Raw genomic sequence first — 14,759 nt, forward strand, 5'->3', positions numbered from 1 at the left:
AATACTCAGCAGGTCAGGCAGCATCTGCGGAGAGAGAAACCGAATTAGATTTTCAGGACGATGACCATTCGTCAGAACTTGAATAAAGTTAGAGATGTAACAGGTTTTAAGCAAGTGCAGGAGCGGGAAATTGGGGAGGGGAGAAAGAACAAAAGGGAAGGTCCGTGATAGAGTGGAAGGCAGGAGAGATTGAGAGACAAAAGAGATGATGGTGCAAGGCAAAAGGAGATGGTAATGGGGCAAAAGAAACCAATATGTGTCGAGAGGAGGTATTAATAGGAGTAACAGAATCATCAGCAATAGCTACTGCAAGAAAACATTTGGGCAGAGGTTATGATCTGATATTGCTGAACTTAATGTTGAGTCCTGAACTCTGTACATTTCCTTACCGAAAGATGAAGTGCTGTTCCTTGAGTTTACGTTGAGCTTCATTGACTGGTGTAGGAGTTTGAAGACAGCGAGGTCAGAGTGGGAGGGGGGCAAAGAATAAAAATGACAGGTAACTGGAAGCTTGGTGTCAGCTTGCAGACTGAGTGGAGGTGTTCCACAAAGCGAACACCAATCTGCGTTTGGCCTGCCCAATGTAGAGGGGACCGCATCGTGAGCAGCGAATGCTCAATACTAAATTTAAAGAAGTACAAGTAAATCGCTGTTCCACCTGGAAGGAATGTTTGGAGCCCTGGATGGTGGGAAGGGAAGTGGTAAAATGGCAGCTATTGATTCTCCTGCGCTTGCATGGGAAGGTGCTGTGGGAAGGGGACGGGGTGTTGAGGGTGATTGAGGATTGGACCAGGGTGTCGCGGAAGCAACAGTCCATTCAGAATGCTGAAGGGGGAGGGGAGATGTGTTTGGTGGTGGGAACATGCTGGAAGTGGCAGAAATGTTGGAGGTTGATCTGTTGAATGTGGAGGCTGGTGGGGTCGAAGGTAAAGACAAGGGGAACCATATCGTGGTTCTGCGAGGGAGGAATGGGGTAAGAGCAGAGGTACGGGCAATGGAAAGGACAGTTCGAGTGCCCTTTCAACCATGGTGGAGGGGAATCCTCAGTTGAGGAAAAAGGAAGACATATCGGAAACACTAGGATGGAAGGTGGCATCATCAGAACAGATGCGATGGAGATGGAGAAACTGGGAGAATGGAATAGAATCCTTACAGGAAGCTGCCTGGGAGGAAATGTAGTTAAGTTAGCTGTGGGAGTCAGTAGGCTTATAGCGGATATTGGTCGATAGCCTATCCCCAGAAATGGAGAGAGAGATGTCGAGGGCGGGAAGAGTCTCAGGTTGACCATGTCAAGGCCAGGTAGCGCTGGAAATTGTTCACAAAGTTGATGACATTTGCCAGTTCGGCACAAAAGGAGGAAATGGCATCGATACAGTCACCAACATTCCAGAATCAGATGTGAGGAATGGGGCCTGACTAGGAATGGAACAAAGAATGTTCCACATATCCCACGAAAAGACAAGCACAGCTACGGCTTCCCAGAGCAATGCCATTTATTTGGAAGAAGTGAGTGGAGTCAAATGAGATGTTGTTCAATGTGAGAACATTTTCAGCCAGGCAGGGGAGAATGGTGGTGGATGGGAACTGGTTGACCCACTATTCAATGAAGAAGCTGAGAATCTTCAGGCCGTCCTGGTGGGGGATGGATGTGTAGAGTCCATGGCGAAAAGCAGATGGGTAGTGCCAGGAAACTGGAAGCTGTTCAAGTAGTGGAAGGTGTCAGAAGATTCATGGATGCAGGCGTGAAGAGGCTGGATAAGTTGAGAAAAAAAGTCGAGATAGGAAGGAATCATTTCCATGGGGCGAGAACAGGCTGAAACATTGGGTCTACCAGGGCAGTCCTGTTTGTAGATCTTGGGATGGATGTAGAATCGGGCTGTGTGGGGTTGGGGGTCTATGAGGTTGGAGGCCATTGAGGGAAGATGCGGTCGGCAACCGTCTTTCAAATGATGGCTTGATGTTCGGTGGTGGGGTCTTGGTCCACGGGGAGGTACGAGGTGGCTTCAGAGACTGGGCGTTCAGACTCTGCAAGTTAGAGGTCGGTTCGCCAATCAACAGCAGCGCCGCCCTTGCCAGCAGGTTTAATGACAATATTAGGATTAGGTACGAGAGAATGGATTGCTGCAATGTCAGAGGGAGGTAGATTAGAGTGAGTGAGTGGAGCAGAGAAACTGAGACGGCCGATGTCACGTTGGCAGTTCCCAATGAAAGGAACTAGAGACGGTAGGAGGCCAGAGCAACGGGTATAGGGGGAACGAGAATTCTGAAAATGGTAGGAAGCATTCTCTGTGCGGGGGCAGATTCTGGCCAGATAATTGGGCACAGAGGTGATGGTGATGGAAGATTAGTGCAGCATTGTGCCGATCTCGAAATTCACTGAGTTAGGGGCGTATGGGATGCTGATCATATGGGGCCAGACCGGATAGTAAAAACACAGCAATTGCTGAAATTGGAAGTTCGATGTCAGCTCAAGGAACAGCTCCTCGTCTATTGATTAGACACATTACAGCCTTCCGGATTCAAAATTGAGTTAAACAATTTCAGATCATAACTTTGCTGTATTTCTTTCAGATGGCAGCCATTGCTGATGATTCTGCTGTTCCCATTTACACCTCCACTAGACCCAACTTTAGTTTCGTTACTTGTCCCATTACCATCTCCTTTTGCTTGGCACTATCACCAGTTTTGTCATTTATTCTCCCCTGACTTTGCGTATGTTCTTTGCTCCACTCCCAGCTTTCCCACTACTGTACTTGCTTAAAAACCTGTTACATATTTTTCCAGTTCTGGTGAAAAACCATCGATCTGAAACGTTAACTCTGTCAGTGTCACCAAAGATGCTGCCTGACCTGCACAATATTTCCAGTATTTTCTGTTTTTATTTCAGATTTCCAGCAACTACAGTGTTTTGCTTTTATATGTAATAAAGAATAGTCAACACGGATTTTAAGAGAAAGTCATGCTTTACCAACGTTATTGATTTAAAGAAGAAGTTACAGACAATATAGACAAGGGTAATGTGGTGGGTGCAATATACATGGATTTGAAAAAGGTCTTCGATAAGTTAGCACGTCATAGAAACAGGACTGACGTCAGGCGATGTGGAGTCAGAGGACAAGTAGCAGAATAGATAGCTCGCTGGCTACAAAACAGAAAACAGATAGTTGGGGTTAAAGGTATTTATCAGACTGGTGGAAGCTCAGAACTGGTGTTCCCCAAGGATCGGTACAGGGACTGCTACTGTTCATCATTTGCATAAACGATTTGTACTTGGGATTTGGAAGTACAATTTTAAATAAATGGAGTACACCAATCTGGGGGCTATAGTTAATACCGAGGAAGATTGCAACAAAATATTAGAAGATATTAATAAACTTGCAGAATGGGCGTGTAAATGGTAAATTAATTTTTTTATCGGTAAGTGTTAGGTGGTGCATTTTCATAAGCAGCATAAGGAGGCCACAAAATCTTTGGAAAATAAACGCTTAATTGGGATAGAGGAACAAAAGATACACTTTAACTAATAATTAAAACTAGCAATGGAAGTTAACAAGGGCATAAAAACGCAAACAAAGCAAAGAGGTTCAATTCAAGTGGAATTTAATTGAAAAGCAAGGACATTACTTTAAACGATAGCAAAATACTGCAGATGCCGGAAATCCGAAATAACAACAGAAAATACTGGAAAAACTCAGCAGGCCAGGCAACATCCATGGAGAGAGAAATAGACTCAACGTTTCAGGTCGAAACCCTTTGTCAAGACTGAAAAAGCACACGGAATGAAACAGATTAAAAGGCCAGGCTGGGAGAGAACAAAAGAGAAGTGAAGAGACATTAAGCAGTATTCAAAACGAGACGAGATGGTGGTAGGAATAGTGGAGACAATAAACGGCTCTGGACTAGATGTGAAATGCGCTGGCAGAATGGGAGGCAGCTGCCATGTGGGAGAGAAAAAAAGGGGGAGGGCCAAAACAAAGTTATGGATAAAAAATATAAGTAAAAATGTAATGGGGGCCGAGGTCTGAGTGGAATGGGGCGGTGAATTAAAAGGACTGGTGACCGGAAGCTCGGGGTCATCCTTACGGACTCAATGGAGGTGTTCTGCAAAGCAGTCACCCAATCCGCGTTTGGTCTCCCCAATGTAGAGGAGACCACATCGTGAGCAGCAAATACATTATACTAGTTTGCAAGAAGTACAAGTAAATCGCTGTTTCACCTGGAAGGGGTGTTTGGGGCCCTGGCCAGTGGGAAGGGGGGGAGGTATAAGGGCAGGTGTTGCATCTCCTGTGCTTGCACGGGACGGTTCCGGGCAAAGTGGAAGGGGAGCTGGGGGTGATAGAGGAGTGGACTAGGGTGTCTTGGAAGGAGTGGTCCCTACGGAATGCTGAAAGCAGAGGGGAGGGGAAGATGTGTTTGGTGGTGGGATCACGTTGGAGGTGGCGGAAATGGCAGAGGATGATCCATTGAATGTGAAGGCTGGTAGGGTGAAAGGTGAGGACAAGGGGAAACCTATCGTGGGTCCGGGAGGGAGGGGCAGGGATGAGGGCAGATGTGCGGGTGATAGAATGGACACGATCGAGGGCAGTATCAACCATGGTAGAGGGGAATCCTTGGTTGAGGAAATAGGAAGACATGTCGGAAGCACTGGTGTGGAAGGTGGCATCGACGGAGCAGATGCAGGGGAGATGGAGAAACTGGGAGAGTGTATAGAGTCCTTACAGGAGTCGCAGTGGGAGGAAGTGTAGTCCACGTAGCTGTGGGAGTCAGTGGGCTTGTAGTGAATGTTGGTCAATAACCTATTCCCAGAGATGGAGATGGAGAAGTCGAGGAAGAAACATAGGAACATAAAAGATGGGAGCAGATGTAGGCCATTTGGCCCCTCGAGCCTGCTCCGCCATTCAATGAGATCATGGCTGATCATTAAACTCAGTACCCTGTCCCTGCCTTCCCCCAATATCCCTTAATCCCTTTAGCCTTAAGAAATATATCTAACACCTTCTTCAATATATTTAATGAATTGGCATCTACTGCCTTCTGTGGTAGAGAATTCCACAGGTTCACCACTCTCTGGGTGAAGAAATTCCTCCTCAGCTCTGTCCTAAATGGCTTCCCCCTTATCCTTAGACTCTGACACCTGGTTCTGGACTCCCCCGCCATCGGGAACATCTAATCTGTCTAGTCCTGTTAGAATTTTATAAGTTTCAATGAGATCCCCTGTCATTCTTCTAAACTCAAGCGAGTATAAGCCCAATCGACCCAAGCTCTCCTCATACGTCATTCCTGCCACCCCAGGTATCAGTCTGGTGAATCTTCGCTGCACTCCCTCCATGGCAAGAACATCCTTCATCAGATAAGGCGACCAAAACTGCACACAATACTCAAGGTGTGGGCTCACCAAGGCCCTGTACAACTGCAGCAATACATCCTTGTTCCTGTACTCAAACCCTCTCGCTACAAAGGCCAACATACCATTTGCCTTCTTAACCGCCTCCTCCACCTGCATACTTACCTTCAGCGACTGGTGCAAAAGGACGCCCAGCTCTCGTTGCACTGCCACTTCTCCCAATCTATTGCCGTTCAGGTATTAATCTGCCTTCCTGTTTTGGCCACCAAAGTGGATAACCTCGCATGTATCCACATTATACTGCATCTACCATGCACCTGCCCAATCACCAAACCTGTCCAAATCATACTGGAGTTTCTCGGCACCCTCCTCACAGCACACACACCCACCCAGCTTTGTGTCGTCTGCAAACTTGGAGATATTACATCTAGTTTCCTCGTCTAGATCATTAATATATATTGTGAATAGCTGGGGTCCTAGGACTGATCCCTGCAGTACCGCAGTAGTCACAGCCTGCCACTCAGAAAAAAACCCGTTTATTTCAACTCTTTGCTTCCTGTCTGCCAACCAGTCATCTATCCACGTCAGTACCTTGCCCCCAATCCCATGTGCCTTAAGATTACACGCTAATCTCTTATGCGGGACCTTATCAAAAGCCTTCTGAAAGTCCAAATACACCACATCCACTGGTTCTCCCTCATCTGTTCTACCAGTTACATCCTCATAAAATTCCAGTAGATCAGTCAAGCACGATTTACCTTTTGTAAATCCATGTTGACTTTGTCCGATCTTGTCACTGTTTTCCAAGTGCTCTACTATAATATTTTTTAGAATGGACTCCAGCATTTTCCCCACTACTGATGTCAGGCTTACTGGTCTATAATTCCAAGTTTTCTCTCTACCACCTTTTTTGAACAGTGGGGGAACATTAACTACCCTCCAATCCATGGGAACTGTTGCAGAGTCTATAGAATTTTGGAAGATGACCAGCATTGCATCTACTATTTCCAGGGCCACTTCTTTAAGCACCCTAGGATGTAGATGATGAGGCCCTCGGGATTTATTGGCCTTCAATCGCGTCAATTTCCCTAACACCATTTCCCTACAAATACTGATTTCATTCAGTTCCTCCCTCTCATTAGAACCTATGTTCGCCGACATCTCTTGGAGGTTATTATTGTCCTCCTTTCTGAAAACAGAACCAATGTATGTATTTAATTGATCTGCCATTTCTGCGATCCCCATTAAAAATTCCCCTGATTCTGACTGCAAGGGACCTATGTTTGACTTCACCAATCTTTTTCTCTTCACATGCCTATAAAAGCTTTTACGGTCAGTTTTTATGTTCACTGAAGCTTACTCTCATACTCTATTTCAACCTCTTGATTAATTCCTTTTTCCTCCTTTGCTGAATCCAAAACTGCTCCCAGTCCTCAGGTTTACTGCTTTTTCTGGCCAATTTGTATGTTCTCTCTTGGGTTTTATGCTATCCTTAATTTCCCTTGTTATCCATGGTTGAGTCACCTTTTTTGTTTTATTGTTATGCCAAACAGGGATGAACAAATTCTGTAATTTATCCGTGCGATCTTTGAATGTTTGCCATTGCCTATCCACCCAATCGATCCTACCCAGCTCGCAACTCATATCACAGTAGTTTCATTTATTTAAATTCAGGACCCTAGTCTCTGAGTCAACTACTTCACTCTCCATCTTAATGAAGAATTCTATCACATTTTGATCGCTCCGCCCCTAGGGGCCTCGCGCAACACGATTGCTAATTAATCCTTTCTCATGACATATGGAAATGTCATGGAAAAGGACAGGGATGGGCCAGAAATAAAGGTTCTAAATTGGGGGAAGGCCGATTTTAATAGGATAAGGCAGGATCTGGCCAAAAGGGACTGGGATCAGCTACTTGTGGGAAAATCTGCATCGGAGCAATGGCAGGCTTTCAGAAGGGAGATTGAGATCATACAATGGCAACATGTTCCCATAAAGGTCAAGGGTGGTTCCAAAAACCACAGGGAACCTTGGATAGCTGGGGATATACGAGAATGGATTTGGAAATAAAGGAGTGCTTTTGGCAGATACAAAAGGCTAAAGACAGAGAAAGCCCTAGAGGAGTACAAAAAGTGCAGGGGGATACTTAAAAAAGAAATTAGGATATCAAGGAGGGGCCATGAAATAACACTGGCGAGCAAAATAAAGGAAAATCCTAAGATGTTTTATAAGTATATTAAGGGTAAGAGGATAACTAGGGAAAAAATAGGGCCTATTAGGGACAAAAGTGGCAATCTGTGTGTGGAGCCGGAAGATGTAGGAGGGGTTCTAAATGAATTTTTTGCATCTGTTTTCACTATGGAGGAGGACGATGTAGACATAGAAATAGGGCGGGGGGACTGTGATATGCTCGAACATATTAACATCGAGAGGGAGGAGGTATTGGCGGTTTTAACAGGCCTAAAAATGGATAAATCCCCAGGCCCGGACGAAATGTATCCCAGGCTGCTGTGTGAGGCAAAGGAAGAGATTGCGAGGGCTCTAACACATATATTCAGGACCTCTCTGGCCACAGGGGATGTGCCAGAGGACTGGAGAACCGCTAATGTAGTACCATTATTCAAGAAGGAAAGTAGGGAAAAACTGGGGAACTACAGGCCTGTGAGCCTAACATCAGTGGTAGGAAAATTATTGGAAAAAATTCTGAGGGACAAAATTAGTCTCCACTTGGAGAGACAAGGATTAATCAGGGATAGTCAACATGGCTTTGTCAAGGGAAGATCATGTCTGACTAATTTGATTGAATTTTTTGAGGGGGTGACTAGGTGTGTGGATGAGGGTAATGCACTGGATGTGGTATACATGGATTTCAGTAAGGCCTTCGATAAAGTCCCGCACAGGAGACTGGTCAAGAAGGTAAGAGCCCATGGAAACCAGGGTGCCTTGGCACATTGGATACAAAACTGGCTTAGTGGCAGAAGGCAGAGGGTGATGGTCGAAGGTTGTTTTTGTGACTGGAAGCCTGTGGCCAGTGGGGTACCACAGGGATCGGTGCTGGGTCCCTTGCTGTTTGTGGTCTACATTAATGACTTGGATATGAATGTAAAAGGTATGATCAGTAAGTTCGCGGATAATACAAAAATTGGTAGGGTGGTAAATAGCGAGGAGGGTAGCCTCAGTCTGCAGGACGATATAGATGGGTTGGGCAGATGGGCGGAACAGTGGCAAATGGAATTTAACCCGGAAAAGTGCGAGGTGATGCACATTGGGGGGACTAACAAGGCAAGGGAATACACAATGAATGGTAAGACCCTAGGCAAGACGGAGGGGCAGAGGGATCTGGGTGTGCAAGTACACAGATCCCTGCAGGCGGCGGAACAGGTGGATAAGGTGGTAAAAAAGGCATATGGGATACTTGCCTTCATTAGCCGAGGCATAGAATATAAGAGCAAGGAGGTTATGATGGAGCTGTATAAAGCACTGGTTAGGCCACAGCTGCAATACTGTGTGCAGTTCTGGTCGCCACACTACAGGAAGTATGTGATCGCTTTGGAGAGGGTGCAGAGGAGATTCACCAGGATGTTACCAGGGCTGGAGCGCTTCAGCTTTGAAGAAAGACTGGGCAGATTGGGTTTGTTTTCCTTGGAGCAGAGGAGGCTGAGGGGGGACATGATTGAGGTGTACAAAATTATGAGGGGCATAGATAGGATGGATACTGAGGAGCTTTTTCCCTAAGTAGAAGGGTCAATAACTAGGGGGCATAGATTCAAGGTAAAGGGCGGGAGGTTTAGAGGGGATTTGAGAAAGAGCTTTTTCACCCAGAGGGTGGTTGGAGTCTGGAACTCACTGCCTGAAAGGGTTGTGGAGGCAGGAACCCTCACAACATTTAAGAAGCATTTGGATGAGCACTTGAAATGCCATAACATACAAGGCTACGGACCAAATGCTGGAATATGGGATTAGATTAGACAGGGCTTGATGGCCGGCACGGACACGATGGGCCGAAGGGCCTCTATCCGTGCTGTATAACTCTATGACTCTATGACTCTATGACTCTACAGTACGCAGTCTAAGATGCCCTTGTCTCCAGTTGGTTCCTCGACATATTGGTCCAGGAAAGCATCCCGTATACGATCCAGGAATTCCTCCTCCACAGTATTGTTACTTATTTCGTTAGCCCAATCTATATGTAGATTAAAGTCACCCATGATAACTGCTGTGCCCTTATTGCACGCTTCTCTAATTTCCCATTTAATGCCATCCCCAATGTTCGCATTACTGTTTGGGGGCCTGTATACCGCTCCCACTAAAGTTTTCTGTTCCTTGGTATTTCTCAGTTCTACCCATACAGATTCCACATCATCAGAGCTAATATCCTTCCTTACAATTGTGTTAATCCCCTCTTTACCAGCAATGCTACCCCACCTCCTTTTCCCTTTCGCCTGTCTTTCCTGAATATTGAATACCACTGGATGTTGAGTTCCCAGTCTTGGACACCCTGGAGCCATGTTTCCGTAATCCCAATCATATCATATCCGTTTATCTCTATTTGCACAGCTAATTCATCCACATTATTATGAATGCTCCTCGCATTAAGACACAAAGCCTTCAGGCTTGTTTTTAACACTCTTAGAACTTTTAGAATTATTATTTACTGTTGCCATGTTTGATTTAAACCCTTGATTTCTCTGACTGCCACCTTTGCTTGTCTCCTTCCTGTCTTTTGCTTCTATCATTGATCCCCTTTCATCTGCCTCCCTGCTCAGGTTCCCAACCCCCTGCCATTTTAGTTTTAACCTTCTCCCAGAGCACTAGCAAACACTCCCCCTAGGACATTAGTCCCGGTCCTGCCCAGGTGCAAACCATCCAGTTTGTACTAGTCCCACCTCCCCCAGAACCGGTTCCAATGTCCCAGGAATTTGAATCCCTCCCCCTTGCACCATTCCTCTAGCCATGTATTCATCTATTTCTACTCTGACTAGCACGTGCCACTGGTAGCAATCCTAAGATTACTACCTTTGAGGCCCTATTTTTTAATTTACCTCCTAACTCCCTATATTCAGCTTTTAGGACCTCATCCTGTTTTTTAGCTACCTCGTAGGTACCTATATGCACCATTACAACTGGCTGTTCACCCTCCCCTTCCAAAATGGGAAGGGAAGAGTCAGAGATGGACCATGTGAAGGTGAGGGAAAGGTGTAAATTGGAGGCAAAGTGAATGGAATTGTCTAGCTCAGGGCAAGAGCAGGAAACGGCACCGATACATTCATCAATGTACCGGAAGAAGAGGTGAGGAAGGTGACCTGAGTAGGACTGGAACAAAGCATGTTCCACATATCCCACGAAAATGCAGGCATAGCTAGGACCCATGCGGGTACCCATAGCAACACCTTTGATTTGGAGGAAATGAGTGGAGTCAAAAGAGAAGTTGTTCAATGTGAGAACAAGTTCAGCCTGTCAGAGGAGGGTGGTGGTGGATGGGGAATGGTCTGGACTCTGTTCAAGGAAGAAGTGGAGTGCCATCAGGCCATCTTGGTGGGGGATGGAGATGTAGAGGGATTGTACGTCCATGGTGAAAAGGAGGTGGTTGGGGCCAGGAAACTGGAAAATGTTAAAGTGGCGGAGAGCATCAGAAGAGTTGTGGATGTAGGTGGGAAGAGACTGGACAAGTGGAGAAAAGATAGAGTCGAGATAGGAAGAGATAAGTTCCGTGGGGCAAGAACAGGCTGAAACAATGGGTCTAGCAGGGCAGTCGTGTTTCTAGGTCTTGGGAAGGAGGTAGAAGCGGGCTGTGCAGGGTTGGGGAACTATGAGGTTGGTGGCCGCTGGGGGAAGATCCCCAGAGTAGATGAGGTCAGTGACCGTCTTGGAAACGGTGGTTTGATGTTCGGTAGTGGGGTCATGGTCCAGGTGGAGGTGGGATGAGGTGTCAGAGAGTTGGTGTTCATGTTCCGCTGGGTAGAGGTCAGTTGGCCAAACAACAACAGCACCACCCTTGTCAGCAGGTTTAATGGCATGTCAGAGTTGGATCAGAGAATGGAGTGCTGCAAGTTCAGTGGGAGGTAGGTTGGAGTTAGTGAGGGCAGCAGTGAAATGGAGATGGCCAATGTCACGGCGGCAGTTCCTTTTTCCTCAACCGAGGATTCCCCTCTACCATGGTTGACATGGCCCTCGACCGTGTCCATTCTATCTCCCACACTTCTGCCCTCACCCCTGCCCCTCCCTCCCGGAACCACGATAGGCTTCCCTTGTCCTCACCTTTTACCCCACCAGCCTCCACATTCAATGAATTAACCTCCGCCATTTCTGCCACCTCCAACGTGATCCCACCACCAAATGCATCTTCCCCTCCCCCCTCCTTTCAGCATTCCACAGGGAGAGCTCCCTCCGAGACACTCTAGTCCACTCCTCTATCATCCCCAGCACCCATTCCCCTTCGCCCGACACCTTTCTGTGCATGCGCAGGAGATGCAACACCTGCCCTTATACCTCCCCACTCCCCACTGTCCAGGGTCCCAAACAGCCCTTCCAGCTGAAGCAACGATTTACTTGTACTTCTTGCAAACTAGTATAATGTATTTGCTGATCACGATGTGGTCTCTTCTACATTGGGAAGACCAAACGCACATTCGGTGACCGCTTTTTGGAACACCTCCGTTCAGTACATAAGGGTGACCCCGAGCTTCCGGTCGCCTGTCATTTTAATTCACCGCCCCATTCCCACTCAGACCTCACTGTACTCGGGCACTTGCAATGTTCCACGGAAGCTCAGCATAAGCTGGAGGAACAGCACCGCATCTTCTGATTAGGCACTTTACAGCATTCCGGACTCAATATCGAGTTCAACAATTTCAGATCATAACCTCGGCCCCCATTACATTTAAACTTATATTTTATCCACATCTTTTGGTTTTGGCCCTTCCCCCCTAATCTAGAGCCGTCTTTTGTCTCCACTACTCCTATCACCATCTCGTTTCGTTTTCAATACCTCTCAATGTCTCTTCACTTCTCTTTTGTCCTTTCCCAGCCTGGCCTTTTAATGTGTTTCATTTCCTGTGCTTTTTCAGTCTTGACAAAGGGTTTCGACCTGAAACGTTGACTCTATTTCTCTCTCCATGGATGTTGCCTGGCCTGCTGAGTTTTTCCAGCATTTTCTGTTGTTATTTTTGAAATTACTTTAAAACATGTATGGAAACTTGGTTTAGAACCCACTTAGAGTAATGTATAGTATACTGGTCTAAAAAAGGATATACAAGCACTGGAGAAAGAGCAAAAAATGAGTTGTAAAAATGATACCAGAACGCAAAATTTAGAACTATCAAATAAGACTGAATAGGCTGCGGCTCTTTCCTCTAGAAAAGAGAAGGCTGAAGGGTGTCCTCAAAGAGGTCTTTAAAATTATGAAGGGAATAGGTAGGTGGACATAGAGAAGATGTTTCCAATTGTGGGGAGTCCAGAACAAGGTTACCTGTATATAAAATAGCCGCTTGTCCAACAGGGAATTCAGGAGAAACCTCTTTACCCAGAGAGTGGTTAGAATGTGGAACTTGCTATCAGATAGAGTAGTTGAGGCGAATAGCGTAGATGCCTTTAGTTGAAGCTAGATATGTACATGAGGGAGAACGAACAGAAGGATATGGAGATAGAGTTAGATGAAGTACGGAGTGAGTAGGCACGTGCGGAGCAAAAATATCGCACAGACCATTTTGGTCAAATGGCCGGTTTCTGTGCTGTAGATTCTATGTAAAATCTCCAGAGTAAAGCCTCGCATATAACGCTGCAGAAATGAGCAGATAGAAAGCTCCCTTACCTGAACACACCACCCTCGCATTTTCTTTATGAGTACAGTCGTGTTTACCCCACGGTGCTGAGGGACATTCCCAGAGAAACGATTCGTTTCCCGAACAGTTCAGTTCATCCAACCAAACTGGGCCTGAGCCTGGTCCACAAGCAGTAGGAAGTTCCACATCCACCGCATTCCCGCAACCCAGCTGTTTGCAAACCACGTCAGCGTCGGCCAGGTCCCAGGAATCATCACAAACTGAGCCCCAGGTCCCACTGTAATAAACCTCCACTCGCCCAGCACATGGGCTTCCACCGTCGGACAACCTTAACTGCACGTGTCCTGTTAGAGAACAATACAGGAGGATTATACTTCAAATATACATTTATCTCATCACTCAATCCAAACATTGCTGCTTCTCCAGCTAAAGAAAATGGTGCTTTTAATGTGTCTGTGACAGGTACATGATATTATATCCCGCAACATCTGTCTGCACTTACATATTACATACAATTATACAGAATGTACAGCACAGAGTCAGGCCATTCGACCCAAGGGGTCCAACACGGTATTCATGCTCCACACTAGCCTCCTCCCACCCCACTTCCCCTAATCCTTTCAGGATAACATTCTATTCATTTCTCCATCGTTCGATTTATTGCCTCCAGTTCTCCCGTTTGGTTTGGAATGCTGTGCACATAGATGTACAGCCAAATTAAGTTGTTTTTATTAATTGTGCCACTCACTTTATTTTTAACAATCAATTTATAATTCTGTTCTATAAGTGTATCTGTTCCCTAACCGTTAATCTTACCCGTATTGGTTACCTTGGTCTGACATTCACTCACACCTCCTCTTTCTTTTATCTTCAGGCTTATGTTAATTTCACCAGATTCCTCCCCCCGTAATACTAGCTTATAGACTTATCCACAGCTTTATTTATCACTTCCGCTGCACACTGCATACTGCAGAATGCAACGTACGTACAGCATAATGGAACTTACACCATTTCAGGCCCAGAATGTCTGTCTACATTCATATGCTGTGTAATAACACTTAGACCAGTCCATGCCAAAACATCCTTCCATACTTATACACAACATAATGGAACTTAGACCAGTGAATCTCCAGCACATCTGTCTGCACGTTTATGCTGCACAATGGAACTGACTTGCAAACTCGGCCGCATTTGACCGCCGAGCTGATCTTCCAATCCCACGTGCTCTCCGTCACAAAGACCGCCGACTTCCACCTCTGTATCATCACTCACCTCCGTCCCTGCCTCAGCCCATCTGCTGCTGAAACGCCGTCCTCCCATCCTGCACCCTCCATAACCTTCAGCTCACCCGAAAACTCCTGATATCCTGACCCGCACCAGGTCACACTCACCATCATCCTTGTGCTCACTGCTTTGGATTGGCTTCCTGTCCGCCAAAGCCTCCAGTTTTAAATTACCATCCTCAGGTTCAAATATCTTCATGCACTCGACCCCCTCTATCACTATAACCACCTCCAGCCCGAATCATTTCGGGAACTCTACTGTTCTCCAAATGTGGCCTCTTGTGCATCATTCACTTCCTCCCTCCACAATTGGCGGCCGTGAATTTCTCCGTCTCGGTCCCAAGATCAGGA

General features: G+C 46.2%; 1 protein-coding gene across 1 annotated transcript in view; it reads right to left on the reverse strand.

Annotated features, from left to right (window-relative positions):
- Positions 1–14,759, reverse strand: part of LOC147098126 (scavenger receptor cysteine-rich domain-containing protein DMBT1-like) — a 53,228-nt gene that overhangs the window by 14,245 nt on the left and 24,224 nt on the right. The window contains exon 7 of the mRNA XM_085971333.1: positions 13,155–13,469. Within this exon, the coding sequence (XP_085827459.1) occupies positions 13,155–13,469 (315 nt within the window). The remainder of the gene's footprint in view (positions 1–13,154; positions 13,470–14,759) is intronic.

Source organism: Somniosus microcephalus, chromosome 30 (genome assembly GCF_052327205.1).
Source record: "Somniosus microcephalus isolate GS21.2 chromosome 30, FLI_Smic_1.0, whole genome shotgun sequence".
Lineage (NCBI taxonomy): Eukaryota > Metazoa > Chordata > Chondrichthyes > Squaliformes > Somniosidae > Somniosus > Somniosus microcephalus.